We start from the raw sequence: 22,379 nt of genomic DNA, 5'->3' as shown, positions 1-22,379 counted from the left end.
CCAATATGGTCTGCTTATTCACACACTGTCTGCTGTCATCACAAACATGTTGCATCAGGTTGCCCAAAAGCTGTTTCCTTAACCAGGTATTGACTGATGACATACTGCACTGTACACGGTGCAAGTAAACTAAACAACACACAGTACAAGTGTGTAGACATCATCTGTAAACAGTTGGATGAGTCTGAAAAAGTGGAGCACTCTCACTATTTCATCCTGGACCTACTTTGGGAAATGATGATTTCAGAATGCCCCCAACCTGGACATGACGCTCTTATGGTCTGTAGCTGTTGTGGATATTCCATATAATTTATTCTAATTAATTTCTTATGATTAATTTTCAAAAGAGGAATGTAAATAAAAGAATGGCCAATTAGGGAAAACATATGAAGGTAATTGGCACATTAAAAGAAAGTGGTCAAATGATCAAATGTGGAATGGTGAGAACAGCATTGATGTAACACTGATGGAAAACAATCCAATTTTTTTTTTTTAGAGAAAAAAACGCATACTCAGTTTTCAAACCTGAATGAAGAGAAGGTGTTAAGAAAGACCAAATGCCAAGACTGTCATATCAACAAATACATAAACAAATTAATTGCATAACATTATCATTTTCTGTATTTTTTTTTTACTTCTCATTAAAATCCAATGCTAAAACACTTTTACCTTTATTGCATGGTCATCATCAATTATGCCTCTTGGGGGGGGGGGAAAGGAGAAAGAAAAAAAAAACTTGTAATTTGCTGTGTGTGGTTAAAGGGATGTCAGTTGCCACTTACCATAACCTCGGCACCAATGTCTTTCTGGGGTAGTGCTCTTTGGATGGGCGGGTGTCAGATGCTGAATCCATGCTGGAACACCAAATCCAGTGTTGGTCCATTATCTGACTGGTCCTACAGCGATGAAAATAAGTACTCCTCCCTGGTTTGTCTGGCCACTGGCAAAGATGATGATGATGATGCCCAAAATAAGCAAATGAATTGGAATAATGGATAAACAAACATAATTATCATATATTTCTCATGAGACATTTTTCAGGATTTTCACTTGAGATGAGCCACATAGCATTCCAACCTGTGCATTATGAAATCAAAATATCCTTTCAATTACGGGAGAAAAAATAACAACTTTCTGTTTGAGACCACAGATATGATGGGTAGAAATTTGGGGCATATGCCAGAGCAGATGACTCAATCATCAGCGTGCGCAACATATCAATTACACTTCTGCAGCCTGGATCAGCTCCCCACCCTTTGGGCTCCATAGTAATTATGTGCAGCATCAGTAATATATCAATGTCCTTATTTATAAACAGGGGAAACATAAATGTGTGATGCTACTGAATGTATAATTACTGTCATCTAACCACGTGCATGTTATCAATTGATTTGATCGCTTGTGTAAGCAGTTTTCTTTTATTTAATTTACATCAAAATATCACATTATGGTACAATGCAAATCGTTCTGGAAAAGGGTACTCAGCTGATGCATGATTGTACTGTTTTGCTTGTTAATACATACCCTCTTAAAAGCATCTACTCTATGTATCCTCCATTTCACTAGATTTGATTAACTCAGAAGGCATTGACCGAATGATATTAGCTGAAAGTAAAATCCTTTACAGAGCTGTTGGTTTTGACTAAAATGCCATGGGGTCCCGTCTAAATTGCCTCTAAGTTGGCAATTCATATTTCATCATTTCCATAGTCCTTTAAGTGGATACATATAAATGAATGCATACCACATAGAGCACATTGAACATGCTTTAAAACAGCAACACATTGGACATCCCAGGGAAAACAGCAATCCATTTCAACAGAAATAGACAGTTGTGATTCTAAACGTTACTGATGCTGCTTTAAAATGATTGTCATTTGACAAAAAAACACTATGATGTCATTTGAGTGCAGCATAATAAGTTATGGCTAAAATGGTGACGAATCATTTTTAAATTATTTTAACTTTCCCAACAGGAGCAGCATTTAGCTGACAACTGCATGTTAAAAAGGGCAGCCAAATGAGCGGTGAAGCCCCTTTGACTTGTCCCTTGGAGTGCTGTGTGTGCAGATACAAAACCACACAGGATGAAGCTGACATCTGACCCACATGATGTGACCCAAAAATATTAGGCAAAGGGGAGATTGATGTAACAATTTCCAGGCGATGCATGGTCCAACGGTACTGAATTGATTGGAACTGCTGCAGTAAAATGTGCTTGTTAATATATCTGATGCCAAGCCCAAGTCACAACATAAGTGGATCTGTGGAGGGCTTTCTCTCAACTGCATAGGTGCATAGGGGTATATATAAAAGCAATATTACATTATGCCAATTAATGGCTGATTTGAATGAGTTAATCGCATTACTCCAATGGTTTAATGGCAGCATGGGATCCTCTCTTGTGTTTTTAAAGGAGTAAACCATCTGAGAATAGTCATCCAATACATTCACATAAATCAACTTGCATTACCACATACGTTATGTGCTGTAGTTGGATAGAGGAAACTGTACTTAGTATCATGTACTTTCAATAACAGTAATTAATCACTGACATGAACTCACTATTCATTTAGCTACTCCGGAATCTCTCCACAGATACACCAAAGGCTGAAATATGTTTTTCCTGCCAAAACTATATGCCTGAATTTGACATCTATCCAAAGTTATCACAGTAACTTTGCGTTTCTGTTCAAATGCAGTTTGGCATCTCCTTTTTAACGTTTTCCACCTCTGGCCTGAAATTATACCTGTCTCAACCCCACTCCCTGACACGTCACCTCCTCTCCTCTCCTCGGCCCTGTGTTGCGCTACTCGCTGACCCCGAGAAGTGTATAGCAGGTGTTAAAACATACTCAGGCATAGTGCCTCTCCTTCCTAATGAGTCCTCTTCCCTCAAACGTCCCCTCTCTGATGAATCCTGTACAGGGCTTTATTTATAGTAGCGCCGGTTTCCGCGACATCATGATTGCATCCAGGGATGTGGAGTTTCTGGTCATGGTGCTTAATTGAGACCGGCCATTATAGCGGAACTCCGTCTGTGCGACTCAGCAATAAAACAGTGACAAGTACAGCGCTGTTTCCAGAAGTGAGGCATCGTGTTTTTTTTTTTTTTTTCAGGATTCGTCCGGCTTTCGCTCGATCTTATCTAGATGTCAACTCGATAACGTGTTTGGTTTCCGAGCAAAACCTTCTCGTTTAATGCCTCATGTCTCCCACTGACAGGTTTGACTGTGAATATCTTTGTCCACTGGAAAGAGTCGGCTTAACAATAGCCTGTGCAGCCTTATGTTTTAAATAGCACGCAACTAAAATATCCATAAATACTAACTCTAGGCCTATAGTCTTGATGTCTTCTTCATGTGGGAACTAAACATTATAAATTAGCTGTTATCATTCGATTAGTTGCCCATTTCTTTCTGAATTGAACCTTTCCTCATTTTGTCTCAGCTGACTAGACTAGGCTACACTACAATTCACATCTAGGCTACATATAATCATTTAGTGCTTCGATGCCACCATTTTGAAACAATAATGACAGTTATCAAAACGAACCATGTTGCATCTTTATTTCATTCTGAACAGTGATAATTGTTGGTTGTAAAACCATTATTATTTTCGCCACGCTATTGATAAAGGATCCCTTGAGAGTAATTTCAAAACGAATTGGCCAAAATTGGACAATTTCAAGGACCATTTTCCTTATAAAATGATTTTCAGCACAATTTGTCAAACGTGATCCTTCCACACTGCACCAGTGTACCATGTTGGTGGCAGTGGCAGTTTTCAAATCACTTAGGCTACTGAAGTTGCTTGTTCTGCTTTGCGTTTAGTTATGTAATTAGGTTAATAACCTTAGTGGCGGAATTTAACTGCGTTTAATTTGTCATTCATGTGGAGATTTTGCAGCCTGCAGGATAGTAGAGGGTTGCAGACCTGCCTCATCTCCAGATGGAGAAGAAAGGGGGACGAAAATGGAATGTAGAGATTCTCCAGGACAAGCTTCCTACAGGGCACATGGACTCTATGGTACAGTATGGTCATTTATCCTCTCACTCTTCACCAGTGTTCGCGCTTTGTCAGGCATCGAAAACGTCACAAAAGATAACGATAGTCTCTGGAAATGCCTGTAAAGTTATTAAGTGGAGTAGGTCGCCTAATACTGCCTAATATTGTAACCTATATCATTGGAAATGATTAATTTCACTATTATTATTATTATTACAAAGCTATTATTATTATTATTATTATTATTATTATTATTATTACAAATATAGGGTAGGTAAATAAATAGATAAATGACATTCGACTCTCTGCCAAGTAGTAAATACACCTATCACCATGAATGCAAAAAAGCCATCACTTATGGTAACAAGGATGAGACTATGTAGACATCTCGAGAGGAATGTAACCTAAACTGACATGATATTGTATGGAGCTCTACTTACATTAAATTATTTTGTGGTATAGTCGACTGCCAGCAGAAATAATCCTCCATCACAGATATTGCCTACTCTGCCAGCATGCCCGGGAATAGCCTACTAACTGGCCCACTGTATGATGTGTACACGTCTTGTCTCTTCTCTTTTTTTAAGTTTTTAAACCAACCACTACATATGTTACTCATTGAGAACAGAGTTGTCAATGTGACACTTGAATCCAAATGTCAGTACAGTGACACAAAATAGATTCACTTTCGATGTGAATTAAATATTCAAACTTATTCAGTGTTTGCCTCACCAATAGGCTATCGGTAGGCTATGTTATTTTCCACATGACAACCATCAGGGTTTTTTCATTCTGGTTGAAATGAAACTGATCATTTGAGTTTAATGCCCTGAATTATTAAAATATTTCTGTTTAGGCTACTAGTTGCATGCTTCATGCTTCCCTGGCAAAGGTAGCTTAAAATACACCAACACAGTGAAAATTTCAAGGAAACCATCGACCATCTTTCTCATGGAAAGTAAAATGTAAAATGACTAGTAATTTGCTACTGTGTTCACTTAAATCTAACAGTATTCAGCTGTGTTGCAGCTAGACATTTGAGGGTCATCCAATCGTTTCAGCACAGTGATTTCACCCTGTCAAAACCTTAGACTTAGGCTACATCCACTGCTGTTGCCGTGATGGTTCAGAGTGACTCGAATCTGCGTGCCAGTGGAAGTGTTAAATATATGGCTAATTATGCGTATGAAAATTAAACCACAGTGTTATGCTAATACGACTGGTTTCAGCTGTGGATCATAGCACTTGAGACTAGCATTTAATCAAATGAAGCTGTAAGTAATACATTAGCGGGTTGACAATGGATTTCTGAAAACATGGACAAGACTCGTGATTTCCAGTATTTTATTTTTTCCCCTGACCCTCGTTACAAATAGTTTACGGTTTCAAAACATTCAATGAAATATGCATTTTAGTCATAGGGCCAGTCCTCAGTTTGGCAAGGCTGATGGTGAAGGTTATGATATTGGTAATGGTGATGAAGAATGTTATGATAAACATAAGAAGACGAATAGGAGAAGAACAGAACATGGTTAATACAATAATGATGGGAATATTAAACATGCCTAATAGTGAAGATAGCCTAATAGTTATGGTGGTGATGATGGTGATGATGATGATTATTATTATTATTATTATTATTATTTATTAGGCCTTGCATCATTTTATAGGCCTATGCCTACTTGTTAGTTAGGCTATATTAAATGATTCAGTGTCGAACAAAGCATTTATGACCACAAACATTTAATTTCCACCTATGTTGCGCAAAGAATAGCCTGTCATTGCTGTTTTTACGATAATAACAATCCCGATCATTAATAATGTTTTTTTTTAATAATAATGATAATGATAGATAATCGTTACGTAATTAAGGAGGAGGCCAACATTTATCATTCTTAAATTGGTTTCTACAAATGGCTCTAGGCTAATGTCGAGGCTCTATTTGAGTGAAAATAAAATTAATGAATCATTATAATGTTTTAGACATTTTCTTTCCCCAGATATGCCTCTACCTTTTCATAGCGACCCATCACCAATGTTTCCCTACTGACATTGTAGGTTTCAGGTTTTTTCTTATTTCTTGAGTTCATCAGGTCTTTCGGACCCAACCCCAGCATCGCCAATCGGCATCGTTCTTGGAAAGACTGGGCCAATCAGCGACTGGCTTTGATAAATATTCATGATTCCCTGATTCAAACCTTTGAGCGAGGTTGTGTAGATCCACTGCATAATACCTAGACTTTTCACAGAGAGAAACTACATTTTCTTATGAATGGAAAGTGAAAAAATCAGTTGAGCTTAAATTGGGATCCATCCTTCACTGAGATCGTAGAGGAAAACAAAAAAGCAAGGGAAGAGACACGCCAGAAGAGATGACAATGACTACAATGCCAGAGAGTCTTAATAGCCCCGTCTCAGGAAAGAACGTGTTCATGGAATTTGGGCCACCGAGTCAACAAATGTCGCCTTCCTCGATGTCTCACGGACACTATTCCATGCACTGTTTACATTCTGCTGGACATAGTCAGCACGAAAGCTCGTACAGTCCGGCCTCATCCTTCCACAGATCTTTGGGTTATCCATACGTCAACTCAGTCGGCAGCCATTCCTCGAGTCCGTATATCAGCGCCGTGCAGACATACCCAAACAACACGGCATTAACACAGACGCGGTTAGAAGACGCAGGTAAGAACTCTAAAGCCTTTTTCAATTTCTTGTCTCTGAAAAGTTCTGGAATTCCGAACCAAAGCATTTGTTTCCTTTCATTCACTGGGTAAAAGTTGAACTGGAAGAGTCCAGATGTGCGGGTATTAGGGTTGGTAATTATTTATTGCGTAATGCTATAAACAATGTATGCAATTAAGGGTAATTATACCTAAACTACAGCCCGTAAAACTTGCACTGGGATGTGCACTGCTTCATAGCACCGTCGGAGGAGCTGTCTTCAGACAATTTACTCTTTTCCCTCTCCACAGCCGCTGAAACAGAGAAAAACACTGTCGTGGAGGGCGGTGAGGTACGATTCAATGGCAAAGGGAAGAAGATCCGCAAACCCCGGACAATATATTCCAGTTTACAGCTTCAAGCACTAAACAGACGATTTCAGCAAACGCAATATTTGGCCCTTCCAGAGAGAGCGGAACTGGCTGCATCTTTGGGGCTTACTCAAACACAGGCAAGTTTTTCTTTTAAGTAATCGTATTCTTTACGAATGTGCAGTGCATTCTTCCTCTTGTAGACTCTGATTCATAGGCTGTTGACTTTTGCTCGGGAATGTTACCAGGTTTGAATAACAAATCTGAAAGAACGGGTTTCCCCTATCTGTGGACCGGTGTGCTAGTGCTTCTAATGTATTACTAGTTAACGCTCGGGGTAACTGACAAATTGATGGCAAATTTCATTACGATTAAAATGATCAATAGATTCTGATGGTTAGCTGTAACAGGGCCGGCCTAACGTCCTGCAGTCATAGCCTAAAATCACACTTGTTTATATTGGAGGATTCTGTTTATGTTCTTCAAAATGCTATAGCACGAACCTGTCCTTTAGGCCTACCAGATCTTTTTGGATGCGTACTGATAAACACGCTTTTTCTTTTAGGTGAAGATTTGGTTTCAGAACAAGAGATCGAAGTTCAAGAAGCTGATGAAGCAAGGCGGTGGAACAATAGACACTAATGCGTTAGCCAATGGTCGCGGACTCTCCACCGGTTCACCAACCGTGGCTCCGGTTTGGAACTCGACAGCCACTGTGAAAACACCTGTGGGAACGCCGGGCTCTTACATCCCAAGTTACACCTCATGGTACCCGACAGCGCATCAAGATTCTATGCAGCAGCCACAGCTGATGTGACCCTGATGGACAGACCCTCGCCATTTTTCCTCTCTATGGATGGCTCAGAGGGCCTTGGGGTCAGTCGCTGAGCTTTGTACCCTGGCCCACTGCAGTTACGCACTGATAGAATCAGAAGCCAAGTCCCCAAAATGCCGACAGAAGTTGTCGGCATTCGCTTAAGATCATTCGATGATTTGCTGAGATCAGCTGCCTGCAGAACTTTCCGGAAGGAGAGACACTAGAAAGCATTGGCTCCTTCATCAAAGGGCAAGAGGTCTTACTCAGTCCGCTAGATACACAGGAAATTGCCGTGAAAGTGGGTCATTCAAGCTGCTGCTGTTTTTGTGACATTTCGATTTGTGTAAAAATAATTAAATCAAACTGTAATATATCAGAAATATATTTATAGGTTTGATTTATAATTAATTTGAATGATTAGCGTATTACTGTTTTGTGCATATTGCGCCGAATGTCTAATGGAGAGATGAAGACTTTCATAGCATAGGTTCAGGAGTTACCGTTAGCTGTCATCTACAGTGCCTATGCGCTCTGAATTTCAAGGCTATCTGCTAACGGAACATAAAATGTTGTACAGCCCAAGTGACAAAATAAACCAATCTGAGTTCCGAAATTTAGCAACATTCTCGTAAAAGTAGGCTAATCAAAATTCCTCAGTTCTTAGGTCCATGCATGGCCACCATAAGCCTTCCTACCAGGTGGAAGACAAACGCTAAAATTATAGCTTAACTGTCCAGTCTTCAGTCAGATGTTCTCCAGAGAGAAGACTTGAACCACTTTGAAAAGTTTCTATCCATTTGTTTGTTTTGTATGTTTATTTAAGCTAATTTATTTAATTTCTTTTTGTCGGCCTGTATGTTTATTTAAGATGAATGTTTTAAATTATGAACTGACAGCACGTGCTTGTAAAGGCAAGCGATAGTGCAAAGGGGACTTATAGGCTATGTGGCTGATATTGCGGAAAACAAAGTGGAGGCTAAATACAAAAATACCTTTTCTGAGATATTTTTTAAAAGAAGAGACGACCGCTAATGTACAGAGAAAAACATGACCTGTTTTGGTTTGTGCTGTAATTAATGCTTTGTGGATTTTTAAGAACATGTTCATTCAAATTGTGTCTAGCAGTCTATAGAAGATAGTTTTATATGGAATCAATTAATTTATTGTTTTGTTTCACTGAAGTCTTGTAAATAACGTGTAAACTTACAGTAAAACTGATGTAAAAAAAAACTTTCACTATCATTGACAATATTTACACTTAAAATGACGGTTATTTTTCTCTGAATAATAATAATAATAATCATCATAATCATAAGAAACTGTGCTTATTATTATTATTGTTCTTATTATTATTATTATGCTATTACAACGGCTGTCTTAATTTAATCTTACAGGAAGGCTCAAAAATGGATTAATTAATCACACAAGTTGTTTAGGCCTACAATGTTTTAAAAATGTCAGCATAGCTATTGCTATCTTTTGACTAGCCTAGTACAATTCTTTTCATATAGCTTAGGCCTATATTGCCATAATGTAGGCCTATGATATATTTTTTTCTAAAACCACTTGTACCAAAAGCCTATAGCCTACAATTTACCTGATGGTTTAGGCTACTTTCTTGCACGTTCATTGATTGGTGCGCAAGTCAGGTATAGGACTATATTTCAGAAGTTTGTATCAGAATTCAATCATCTGGTCTTTCTCTTGTAGGCCTATGCCTATAGTCCTTTAGGAAACCTATTCATTTCGGCCTCAATTGGCGATTAATCTTGTGTTGGTCTCTATAACACTACAATCCTTCAAACAATAAGAGTGCTTGTTTCTTTTCATTTTCGTTTAGTCGCTATAAGCTCCTTTTTGCTTCTCTGTGGCCCCAACAAACCCCGTTTTCATCGCTGAATGGCAGAGGGATCTCTGGTGTGTGTTAAGTGAATAATTGGACTAGAGGCAGGTGCTGCAAAAGACTGGTTTGTCGAAGGGGGTGGGGGTTAAAATGTAGATAAGTAAAAGTGAGAAGTTCAAAGGGGCTCTTGTTTGGGGTTGATGGTTTAACTGCGCTTTTACAGAAAATTCTGAGACACTAACGCCAGTCGCAATAATACAAATATATAGGCTAGCCAATGCCGATTAGGATGCTTTATTGCAGAGAGGACAGAATTTACAAATTCTAAAACAGTGATTGTTGACAAATCGTAGCAGATCCAAATCATCTCTGCTTACAACATCACAAAACCCATTATATCTCGAAAAGTGTGAGGTCAAATGAAACTCCGAGCAAGGGTAGCTGTCAGCATTCCCGGAGATGACATAAAATAAATATTCAAGACATATTTCAGTTTTATGTCTAATATCCCCCCTTTCAGTAAACAACCAACAGCCTGACAGAAAAGCTTCTTTTTCTTGGCCTATTACTAGCCCATACTCCAACAATATCACTGCATGTCAATAACATATCAATATAAATACTAAAATTAATCAAATAAAACCTGTGCAGAACTCAGAGTCTATTAGCCTAATGCTATTTCTAAACATTGTATATCGACATATTCTCAACTCTTGCTGTGTGGTCTGAAAAGATGTTCATCTTTTTAAATAGCATGGTCAGAACCGGAAATGTAATGGCAAACTCTTGAGAAAACCATAGCAGTCATTGCGGCTAACTTCAGGCCACAGATTAGCCTCAGACTTCTCAAATCCTGATGAACAAAATTCCATGTGCACACTGGTGTAATGTGTGCGTGGGAATAATATTAATTATACACTTTTCAAAGAGAACCAGTGCAACCAACAATAATCAACCAACAATACTATTCAGCTTTAAGGCTATTGGCTATAGGCTACAGCTGCTATGCTGGTGCTATTACTTCTACTATTGACAACAACAACAACATTATTATTATTATTATTATTATTATTATTATTATTACTAAGACAAATAGTTGTAGAGGAGAAATTTAAGAGGAATTGACTGAATCGGCTGCCCTTTATAGAGTTTTACTTTGTGTATAGTCTACATTTGATGCTCTTATAGGCAAATGTATATAGTCTCCTACTATTCGTTTTCATGGTTTCTTAGACTTATTTGATTGGTCAATTTCTTTGGCTAACTGTCTACATTTATAAATTAATATATGCTAGAGTTTATCACACGATATTAGTTAGGGCTGTTCCATTAAAAGTTATTTAAAACAGTAGGCCTACAAGGGACATAAAATAAGACACTAAAGAATAAAATTCTATTTCTCCCTGCAAGACTCCGAAACGCAGCTGCACACCCAAGAGGGTCAACGTTATTTCGCTGTATTCTCCTCTTGATTACGAGCCGAGCCCATCAAACCCAACATAATTACAGTAATTTCGCCCTTATTTATTCTAATGCAGTTTCCCATCTCTGGTATAATTATGAGCAATTTTTTTTCGCACGTGGAATCTTTTGTTAACAAAGGAGATAGAGCACTGAAAGAAATTTGCTGCGCCATGAAAAAAAGATAAGTGAAATAGGTGAGCAGACATGTCGTCGCTGTTCCCTTATATGTAAGCCTGGCAAATTGCTTGCAGGTGTATAGCCTATCGAGGGATTGTCAAAAGGAAAATGATTCGAAATTAGCGAAAGCACAATGTAAATGTAATGAAGGCAGAGACAAAATTAAAGAACAAGAGCTGGCGTCTTTTCTAATTTAATCCATAGAATCCCTATTTTAAGATTTACATTCAGATGTTTAATAATATCAGGATGAGTTTAGGATCGATTTATAGGCCTATCTTAAGAAATGTATCTTCTAAAAGATTAAACAAACCACCGTATCTGCAAAAACATAAACCGAATTGGTAGCCTATTTTAATCAGATATTTGGAAAATACAGACATTTGAAAATTTCATGTAGCATGTTATCATGTGCCACGGAAAATATCAGTGTTGTCCTCAGTCTTCCCTGCATATAGCCAAGGCAACGTGATGTAGGGCTAAGGAATACAACCTGTAATGCTATATCGTAGAAAAGGAATTCATGCACCATTACAAAGTATAGCCTAGTGTCAGGAACTACAGTGGACCGACATTTACTACAAGGTACTGTCATCAATAATACTGCAATCTGACAAAAAGCTGCAAAAATCTTCCTCCCCAAAGCTATTGGTGACATAACCTATGGGCTATCGATTCTAAAAGGAATTAATTCTTTATAATCGATGCAAAAAACAATATGCAAAAATAAAACAACAACAATAAATATTCGCCTTACCTTCATACCAATAACAATCTTGAAGACATTTGAGGTGGTTCATATATTCCCTCTTTAGTGAGATAAAAATACATCAAATAGGAATCCAGGTGCATTAGTTCTGAGTCTCAGTCCCATAAACTGTTTCCCTTGCAGTGCTAAGTGCTATAACAGCACTGTTCAGAATATGACTGAAAATTCCAGCTTTATTTCCCCTCTTTATAGCTGATGGAAAAAATTGCAGATTATTAGCATAAATGTTTACTCCTCATTACGCTGATGACATTGTGCACTCGAGATCTTGGTAATCTTTGGGAAAATTATGAGTAATTTTTAAAAATTTAAAGCAGCAGTTACCATGCAATTCAGGCTAATTCTGCGTAGGCTCCAAACGGATATAATTATCGAGGAGTCAAGATGTTATGCTAAAAACTATGCATTGATATTCCCATTTATTATGTACATACAACTTTGACAATGTTGATGCTTGAAATAGCTGGAAATTGTCTTGCGCAAAAATTACAGTCCATATTAGGACATCTAAAATTGCGAAGAATTATATAGTAATTGCAGGCTTTCAGATCGGAAAGCCAGAATGCTCAAACTAGAGCAATTGTGGATGAAATTACAGATCAGAGTATAAATTAGGGAAGGGGTATGGCATTTTTCAAGTTGTCTGCAGGATTCCGGAAGTGTCTAAACCCACATTATTGCTAGTCGTTTAGAGGGAACATGCAGACGAAAAGGCAGTTAAGCTGTGTGCCTTTAAAGAAACATTTTGAAGACAACACCTTTGCACTTTGTTTTTTATATATTATGTTAAGGAGTCTGATCTCAAACCTGGTGCTTGGTTGTCATTCATGTATTTATTCATTCTTTCATTTGTGCATCTATATCTCTATCTCTATCAACAAGACCTATATTTATTTCTATCTATCTATCTATCTATCTATCTATCTATCAATCAATCTATCATGTGGCGGGAGCATGCCTTTTAAGAGACCTTGCACAACCCTATTCCCAAGATCCTGCCAGTCCCTGGGGAGTTGAAGCATGGCTCAGCTTCATGCCTGAGACAGCCTGCTCCCGATGTTGATTTTATTTTCACTATTTCTAGTTCTGCAGGCCTATCGCCATTTTCAGAAGTGGTATGTAGGCCTACCAAAGGATAATTTGGCTTTCTATTGCAAAATTAACTCAGCCAAAACCTCAAGAAAGTGATTTATCTTGTAATGTTGCAGTTACTGACAGAAAACATATGCAGTAGATGTCTTATTCCCTGGCCTGTAATCGCTGGATGTGAAGAATGAGACATTGCTGGCCTTTTGGCGTGTGTATTTACAATGTGTTGTGGTTTATGCAACAGGTAACACTTAATGTTGTCAACAATGTCCTGCAGCAACATTATTGTTCCAAGCCGAAGTACACCTATGTGATTTCATAACATATTTCATTGTAACTGAATGAAGCTGTGGGTGTTGCCCATGAAACCACACCTTTTGGGAAGCTAACTGAAATTGAATTCTACATTGTGTGATTATGATACTTATGATATATTGATAATAAGTAGGCATAGACAATTTTACTTCTGTCACATGTCCTATTTAGCCTATATTTGTTGAGAAGATACATGCCAGTGAATACATGTCTAGATTTTGCAGGCTTATAGGAGCCTCTCAAAAGGCCCTTCTGTTGTGCGGGGTGACTGGAAGTTGTGAGAAATGTTTCCATGTTGTTTGGCTCGAGGCAGATTCAAGCCAGTTTTTTGGCTCGACTGACTTCATAAAAAGTCTGGAGAACAGCGCGCTGACTCCAGAGAGTCTGAGGGGCTGAACCCAACCAAACACCCTCATCTTCTCTTTCGCATGCCAAGGCGTGTTGCTTGCCGTGACTGCTCCTTTTCATTCCGCGCCTGGGGCACTGCGTCTCGGCTTTGTTAATCATCTTGTCTGTATCAGGTTCCGCTTAACCCGAGCGTAGGCTACGTTTACAGTCACTATAAAATATGAGCAAATATCTAGCAAATTGTTACCACTATGGTTTCAAAAAAGAACCCGCGGTAACATCAAAATAATAATCGCAACAATGGGTTTCAGCATCTATTTATCTGGCAAACCCGTGTTGCACTGGTTGCAGAATGGGTAACCTTTTTTTTCTTTTTATAGACGAATCCCCACAAAATAAAACTCTACACGTTATCTTCGAGTGGGCCATAGGCAAACGCATAACTGTGATGTTAATGTAGGCTAACCATTTGAGTCGCTCTTGATCGGATTAAATGCAGTAAAAGCAACTCTGGCAGTGAATTCTGTATGACAAAGAGTATACACACCCTTGACATGTTTTTTTTTGTGAGGAAATGTTGGCTTTAGGATACACAAAAATCATTTTATTTAAATAACGTTAGAATCAATGCAGGACTGCGTAATTGGCCCTGTAATAAATAAAAATGAAAACGACCTATCTGAGCGTGGAAATATCAGTAGCTTAAACTTTATATCCCGTTTGTTGCTGTCTTAATATTCAACAGAATAAAAAATACATCATAATTAGAAAGGGTAGGCTATACCAAAGAAACATTCAGTGGTGGCACGAAACGTCTTGCCTATACGGATTTCACATCCTTATGTATAGAATACAAAAAGAGACAAATATAGAAACACAACAAAACATTTATGGTGGACAACAAAATTGAGGTCATTTTCTCAAAAGGCACGATACAGTTTTCAAATGTTGTGCTACATATGACATTAATATACGCATCCTGTAGAAAGGTGACAGCAATGTTTGCATGAGGAGCATGCTATATTCTACTTCGCTTTGGGTTTTAGTGGTTTGGTGAACAATTATGGTGTCCCTTTTTTGCCACCAAAATGAGCATAATAAATAAATACAAAAATAACCGCATACTGCTTCTTCAGCGCCCGCCAGTTTGCAACTTCTCGTTACAAAAAAAAATAACAGTGTATTTTGTAGAAAGACACTGGCACGTGAAATAAAATTGGCCAACTTCAGCAGTCACGGCATCCATAAGGAAACAGTCACTGGAAACTGGGATAACGGCGTAATTCTCCAGGTCAAAAAGCCATTTGTTAAAATATTGTCCCAGCACTCATAGCTGAATTGTGATGGTGCTGTAGGCCTACTAGTGTGTTGGGCTGAAGATGTGTGGCTGAGTTCGTTGATGAATACCAAGAGTAATTCGCCAAAAAGGAAGGCGCAGTTGTGTTCGGGGGACTGCTGCTTTGCGGCAGAGCCGAGTTTACATTGTTCATTCTTTGATTCTGTGGAAAGTCCCATGCCACGGAGCCTGGCGGAGAATGGCAAGGAGACTCACTAGAGGCCACATGTTGCTCGGGGGGGATTTCTCCACTTTTCCACAACTTCTTGAACTTGGAACGACGATTTTGAAACCAGATTTTCACCTGTAAGAAAAACGAAAAATGTGAAATGTGTGTTATGGCCATATCTCTCCATATTCATTTAATGAAAGGTAACCCAAACAAGATATTGCGAGCATCAGTGTAATTTCCTGAAACATGTCTTGCGCAGATATCAGGAACCTGAAAATACTTGGCACTGCAGATTCATAATATGCAGTATGCGCGAACCCATTTCTAACAGTTTCCAAATGTATCGTCTGTTTTGTATGACGCCAAACGTATTCTTCTGATATTCCTGGCAACAAGTAGGCCTAATCATTCGCTATGGGTGTGTTGTGAAGCCATTTACTCAACAATAAAACGCCATGCAAACTTTCGAATGCAGCTACCTGATATTAATGCCCACAAAAGATCAGATGACAATGACTTAATCTCACCTGGGTTTGCGTAAGGCCCAACGAAGCTGCCAGTTCAGCTCTTTCGGGCAGCGCCAAATACTGTGTTTTCTGAAATCTCCTCTGAAGGGCAGCGAGCTGGAAGCTTGAATAAATTGTTCTTGGTTTTCGGACCTTCTTTGGCTTACCGTTGACCATTCTAATTTCAGGTTCACTTTCTTCTTTTTCTGTAACAGGAAAGCAAACAGACACAATATAAATACTGAAGGGGAACATTAAAAGTAACACATCACCACTAGCCTACCACTGACGCACAGAGTCGGTCTACCAACATTTAGTATTGAAGTATTATTTTAAAATTCCAAACATATTTGTTTACCTGCATCGGTTTGGGTCGGCGATGAGTTGGAGCCATAGGAGCCATAAGTGCCAAAAGAGGAGTTGAAACCTAAGTCGTACGATTTATTGTATTGAACACCATTCAAGCCATTGTTATGGTACTGGTAAGAGCCCAGTTGGCCGTAAGGAGACCCTGCGCAATGCCCGGGTTGTTGGTTGTTGTAGTAGCTGCTATCCGTTGCGGTCGACACTGGTAGAGTTGGCGACTCTTGCGATTTGTGCAAGCTGTGGTAGTTGTTCGAGGTAATCTGGTTAGAATGCATATCTGTATTAAGACTGTCGAAAACTCCAGTCATTTTCACGTAAACTGCAAATAGCCTATACTTCGTTTCTGTCTTCTGTCGCGCTGCAAATAAATCAAATATATCGCAACGTTTAAAAAACCAGATAAAGTTAGTTGTGTTCAATTAACGTCATTCCCATAAGCGTAAACGGCAAGCTAGGAGGTTTCTGACAGATGTCTGTGATTGTCTGCCACCAGAGATGCTAGCGGGCGGGCATTTATCCCGTGTCACGTGAGAGGCTGAGCTTCAGCATGTTGCAACAGCCAATGAGTGGTTGCGGGATACATGGCAGACATTGCATGGGTATGAAGTGCGCTAGTAGCGTATTCAACGCTTCTTAAAGATTTATCCGTCTTTAGTGGATCCTAACTGCAAGCTCCAATGTCTTTCATGCCAAACCTCGAGCATCAATTTTTACGCTGTTTAGTGGGCTATTATCGATTAGTCATGTACGGTATGTAAGATTATAAAACGCATTGCCTAAAGGTCCATGAAATGATACTTAAAGCAAAACCTTCCTTGTGGCCTACCAAGCATCGTGAAACTCATTCAGTGTTGTTTTGTTGCGACACCTGTCGGTTGGCCATCACCTTTTTTCTTATTTATATCAGTAGGCCTACAGCTAGTGACACTTGGCATTCAGTGTGGTCGCAAGCACAAACGCACATAGGGTACATTGAACGTAATGTAAATAGTATGTAAGAAGTCCTTTGAGGGACAAAAGTTAGATGAACTTCGTTTGTTTAGTTATGAGTGGGAATGATATGCAGGCTACTTGATACTGAAGTAAAATTTAAAGACATTCCCAAGAATACACCCATAGGCTACACATCACAAAAGCTCAGACAGTTTATTTGGGTGTTTCAATAGCCTATTTGTAGAGGGAAGTATTCACTTATCTCGATTAAGAAGTGGTTTGCTTTTTTCTTTTTTTTAAAGAAAATCCTCAGGGATCAAACCGATCATCAGTGGAAGCTCTCATTAATATTTTCTAATGGTTACAAATAGCTCTTTATCTCTGAAAAGTGTATGCAAAACTACTTTTTCTGCAAATGTATATTTCCACAAGATGGCGGTATTGGACTATATGAACAATCACATGTTTGTTAAGGTTGCACACATTGAGGTAATCACTAAATAAGACATACAGTATGATAAACAAATAAGGCCTACTTCTTATAAATTGACATAAATAAAATAATTTACAACCAACTTGACATTTTGATTAATTGCATCTTGATTATTAATGTTACTGTCATTATAGAGTACCATTAGGTCTAGGCCTCCAGGGGTCAGCAGGTCTTCAGATTTTAGGCATGACCTCTAGGATCTTTGATCTCAGGATTTGTAGGATTTCCTAACCTTGATAAGCAGAGAGTGTCTAAGTAATCATAATCACACAAGTCGAGACATGCAAATATTTATTAGAGTGCAATTTTGGGGCATATTTCACAAATGAACAGAAAATGTCCAATACCAATAGCAACCGACTTTATAACCACAATAACTACAAAAGCTTCAGTTTACCTTACAGAGCTTCTAAACTTACGCCTGCAGCATTTTGTGAAAATGACTAGTTGTACAGTACAAACACGTGGGTTGAAAACCATTTGAAAGTCAAAGGAAATGACTGTAGATGAGTGTGAATGCTAAGTAAATGTTTGTACATGTATGTCATAATTTTACTATCCATCCTATTTACCATCTCCTCAACCTTCTTTAATATGCACCAATTTTGTTGGTACAGGACCAGAAGCCTTTGTTCCTGACTAAATAAGGCTTAGTGGCCGGTCTCACATTCCCTGACCACCATACCTCTGTCCATTGTTTCCAGGCCCTCTTGGGCTTTTTCCCAGGCCGTGGCAGTGGAAGCAGCAAGTGGAAGCATGTCACAGCTCATTAAGGATCAGCATGGCCTGCACACAGTTAGAGGGCAGGAGTGAGCATACCAGGCTCCATGCAAACATTAAGGTAGAGGGAATCCAAATGTATGAACTTCACCTAAAGTAAAGTACAATTACTTTATTTACTTCATTTCAGGCATTCGTAGAGTAAACCTTTGCAAACATTCTCAATAATCAAATAAATCTCAAGTTGACATATTTGGATCTGTGGCATTTCACATGTTATTGGCATGCTCAATAAAGATCACAGTGTGCTCTTCCCCTCACTCTTTATGTCCATGACCTGTATTAAAGAGGCCGTCAGACAAAGACACTTTCCCACCGCATCATCCAGCTCTCAATTTTTCTTGATGATAATAGACCTCAGAAAGAACACCCTTTATCAGCACAGAATTAATTGTCATCTCACAGCTCACATTGTTCAAAACATGAGACCCTAAAAAGTGTGAGATATTATTATAAGCACTCAAGAGAGCCTACATTTCATTTAATTCATTCTCGGTCTTTGGGGCTCCTCTTGTTAAGGAGAAGCTATGGAGGTCAGATGGCACAATGATGTTCTACTCAGTGTTGTTCAGGTATATGAGGATGACAGCAGGAGAGTATAGCAGGTACCAGTCAGCTATCACAAGGACCAGAAAGCAAAATCACAAGGTCACCAACTCCTGAAGAGAATTATTTAAAGACTAGCCTGACGAGCCAGACCCACATCAAGTTTAAATTAAATTTGCTGCCGCTAGGGTGCGTCTAGGCTACCCACTCACCTGACTTTTTTCCTTCTCTGTCAGACACATCTTCTACAGGATCCTTATGGTAGGCTATAGCCTACACAGATAAAAAACATTCTTAAATGATTTGTCTTCACTGCTACACCTTGACACAAAACATCAGAGAATGAAAAAAACTTTAAATAGAATCCATGTTTGTCCCCTTTTCTTAACAATTTAAACAAATTAAAACATGATGTTTATTGATGAAAGAATTTCTTAAATATTTAAAACTGCACAAAGTGCCACAACGACACTGGGTTCAGTAATAAGAGAATTCTAGTAGCTGAATGATGAAACTATGAATAACTAATATCCCGACAGACAGAACCCCCTTTTTACTTATCTAGAATACAAGTATACTCTTTGGTTTGTTCATTATATACACCATAGTGCAGTAATGGTTGTTAAATGGTTGTTAAATGGTGATTCCTTAGAGAGATATTTATTCAACCAAAGCTATGGATGACCCTTGTGACAGAGATATCAAGTGGGAGAGACATTAGAGTGCATGGGACATATCTAACTGATTAAGATCAAGTGTGAGCTTTTCGAGGTGTGGGAAATGTAGACCCTGATTGCACAGCAGACACAGGGGGAGATCTCCGCCTCAGGACTCTATTGGAGCAGCAAGAGTGGACATTAAATCATCTTTACAGTGTGCAACAAATTCCTCCCAGCGGTCTTCTACTCAGTAGGCTGCCGGCATCTTAAAAAATGACGTCCAACCTGTGATCACTTCCGCCCACAATTTCACAAAGAAGCCAATTAGGTGCCACATTATAGATAGCCCCAAATTATCATCCATGTCAAGGCCTCTTGAGATGCAACCAGCCATGGAGGGTCTGCCAGCCACAGGAACTTACCTTCGTCCAACCAAATCCAGCAGCGTCCAGATCCAATTAGCTCTCTGGTCATCCTATGAGATAAGAAGATTAGGTTAGAGGACAAAAAAATGTATCTGTTCATACAGTAGAGAGACATAGACATAGAGAGGTCTCAATGCAGGCAATCTGGATACAGAAACAAAGTCTGCGCACCAAAAAGACAATCACTTGTTACTCACACACACATTTATACCTCACATTGTATAATTACACCTCCTTACACACACACACGCACACACACAGACACACACACACACACACACACACACACACACACACACACACTCCAGTCCAAATACTGTAGTTAGAACATTAGGTTTAGGAACTAAGGATATTTACAGTAAAACTAGGTTAAGAACATTTCTGTCATCACACAGCACATGATTTGTCATCTGCACACAAGTTACAGGGACAGAAGTAGGCTATCAAATAAAAAGAACATCTTACAGAAACACAAGAGTCAAAGCAAAAGCACAAGGTTAAATTCCACGTCCCCCTCACATTGACAGAAAAAGAGCAATGGAGAACTGAAAAATAATCATTTATGTGTGAGTGAGACAGAGAGAAGCACAGATATACTTATGTGTGAGTGAGATGCTTCATCAGTTAAGTAGCCTAGTGTCTAGCTCTTCAAATAAATATGTTGCACTTATGCCTTTCAGTAGCCTATGTCTAAGTTATTACTTATCATTGTCTTAAAAAAAACTAGCAACATTTGCGCCATCACATTTTCAGCAGGGGACAATGGGAAGGCTACAGTGTGACCCAGGCTGACTTACTATTTTGAATGTGATACTTTCAATGGCATATTAATATTGTGAGACTGTATCATGATAGACAGCTAATGTGTGTGTGTGTGTGTGTGTGTGTGATAATGGTAGTGGGCCTATATTTGGAAGAAAGTCCAGGGCCTTTTTTTTAGTTCCAGTCCCTCCCTGTGTGCCATTCACAAAATTATATTGACATTACCAATGAGAGGTAGAATCAAGTATAAGTATATATACTCTCTCGTGAGGGAAATTTGGTCTCTGCATTTATCCCAATCCGTGAATTAGTGAAACACACTCAGCACACAGTGAACACATTGAGGTGAAGCACACACTAATCCCGGCGCAGTGAGCTGCCTGCTACAACAGCGGCACTCAGGAAGCAGTGAGGGGGTTAGGTGCCTTGCTCAAGGGCACTTCAGCCGTTTCTACTGGTCGGGGTTCGAACAGGCAACCCTCCGGTTACAAGTCTGAAGCGCTAACCAGTAGGCTACAGCTGCCCTCCCAGTAGGCCACGGCTGCCCCACATCACTACAACATTCTTTAGACGCACACCAAATTGAATACAATTCACCCATAGGGGGCACTGCAATTGACACATTTTGGAATTAGATCTGCTTACACTTAACCACAGTTACTCACCTCTTCAAGTTTCATTTGGTCCACTCAACAAAATGACCAGAAATGGCCTAAATTTGTTGTACATCGAAAGAATGTAGTTTGTACCTTCAGGGCAAAAGACATTGGTCATTGAAGCACTTTTTTTGCATAGACGTCGTTCAGATTGTGCTACTCCACAAATGAGTCCTAAGGAGTCCTAATGAGCTGGGACAATGGGCCTCCTCTAATCTAAAATGTCCACGTTGCACATGCACTCAGCTTCCTCCTCAGTGAATGTTATTTTAGATAATTCTGATTACAAGACAAATAGAAACATGAGATTCCCTAATAATATGTTCATTAACATGATACAACATGGTCTCCTGTTTGTTAAACCTCTGCATTTGTCAATGTGTTACCAGCATTAAGGCCACTATTGATGCAAGTTGTCTCAGGTAATAATGGGGAAATAAATAATGTTGACAATTTCTCTTCATTTCTAATTTAATTTTTCAGCAGTGATGTTTCTTGTGTGCCGTGTTACTTAATATCAGCCTTCTGCACATTTCCAAATGGGGCCATGAGCAGTGTAGCAAAGCAGTTCTGACTCTGTCCATGTGAAATTTCACACATGTGATAGGCTACATAAAAATGTCTTTATTAAGTAACATTCCCTCCAAGAATCCATGACACTGGGGCACCAAATATTTCTCATAAAACTCAGTTTCTCAAAGTCAACAAATATGCACCTGTCCAGCATTTCCCATTTGTTATATGGTCCTTTGGGCCCTCACCGTCAACTTAAAGGCAGCATTGCCTAGAAGACGCTGTAGGGTTAGGCAAGGGTTAAGGTTAGAGGTAGGGTGCCCAATAGAATGTTCCGACATCTCTACCTTCAGCCCTGACTGTAACT

General features: G+C 39.0%; 2 protein-coding genes and 1 long non-coding RNA gene across 3 annotated transcripts in view; 1 reads left to right on the top strand and 2 right to left on the bottom strand.

Annotated features, from left to right (window-relative positions):
* Window positions 1-12,523, bottom strand: part of LOC121698752 — a 14,380-nt gene extending 1,857 nt beyond the window's left edge. The window contains exons 1-2 of the long non-coding RNA XR_006026849.1: window positions 12,102-12,523; window positions 783-940 (exon numbers count right to left, since the gene is read on the bottom strand). This is a non-coding gene — a long non-coding RNA (uncharacterized LOC121698752). The remainder of the gene's footprint in view (window positions 1-782; window positions 941-12,101) is intronic.
* On the top strand, window positions 5,664-8,240 carry dlx1a (distal-less homeobox 1a). The gene is made up of 3 exons (XM_042081089.1): window positions 5,664-6,693; window positions 6,984-7,183; window positions 7,609-8,240. Exons 1-3 carry the CDS (start codon window positions 6,381-6,383, stop codon window positions 7,858-7,860), a joined length of 765 nt encoding a protein of 254 aa, XP_041937023.1. The 5' UTR covers window positions 5,664-6,380; the 3' UTR covers window positions 7,861-8,240.
* A 2,211-nt stretch (window positions 12,524-14,734) lies between the features above and the next one.
* Window positions 14,735-16,720, bottom strand: dlx2a (distal-less homeobox 2a). The gene is made up of 3 exons (XM_042081075.1): window positions 16,238-16,720; window positions 15,901-16,085; window positions 14,735-15,505 (listed from the first exon to the last, which is right to left on the bottom strand). Exons 1-3 carry the CDS (start codon window positions 16,551-16,553, stop codon window positions 15,173-15,175), a joined length of 834 nt encoding a protein of 277 aa, XP_041937009.1. The 5' UTR covers window positions 16,554-16,720; the 3' UTR covers window positions 14,735-15,172.
* Window positions 16,721-22,379: the final 5,659 nt, after the last annotated feature.

This window comes from Alosa sapidissima, chromosome 2 (genome assembly GCF_018492685.1).
Source record: "Alosa sapidissima isolate fAloSap1 chromosome 2, fAloSap1.pri, whole genome shotgun sequence".
Lineage (NCBI taxonomy): Eukaryota > Metazoa > Chordata > Actinopteri > Clupeiformes > Clupeidae > Alosa > Alosa sapidissima.
Note: the sequence above shows the minus strand (reverse complement) of the source record. Positions and strands in the feature narration are given on the sequence as shown.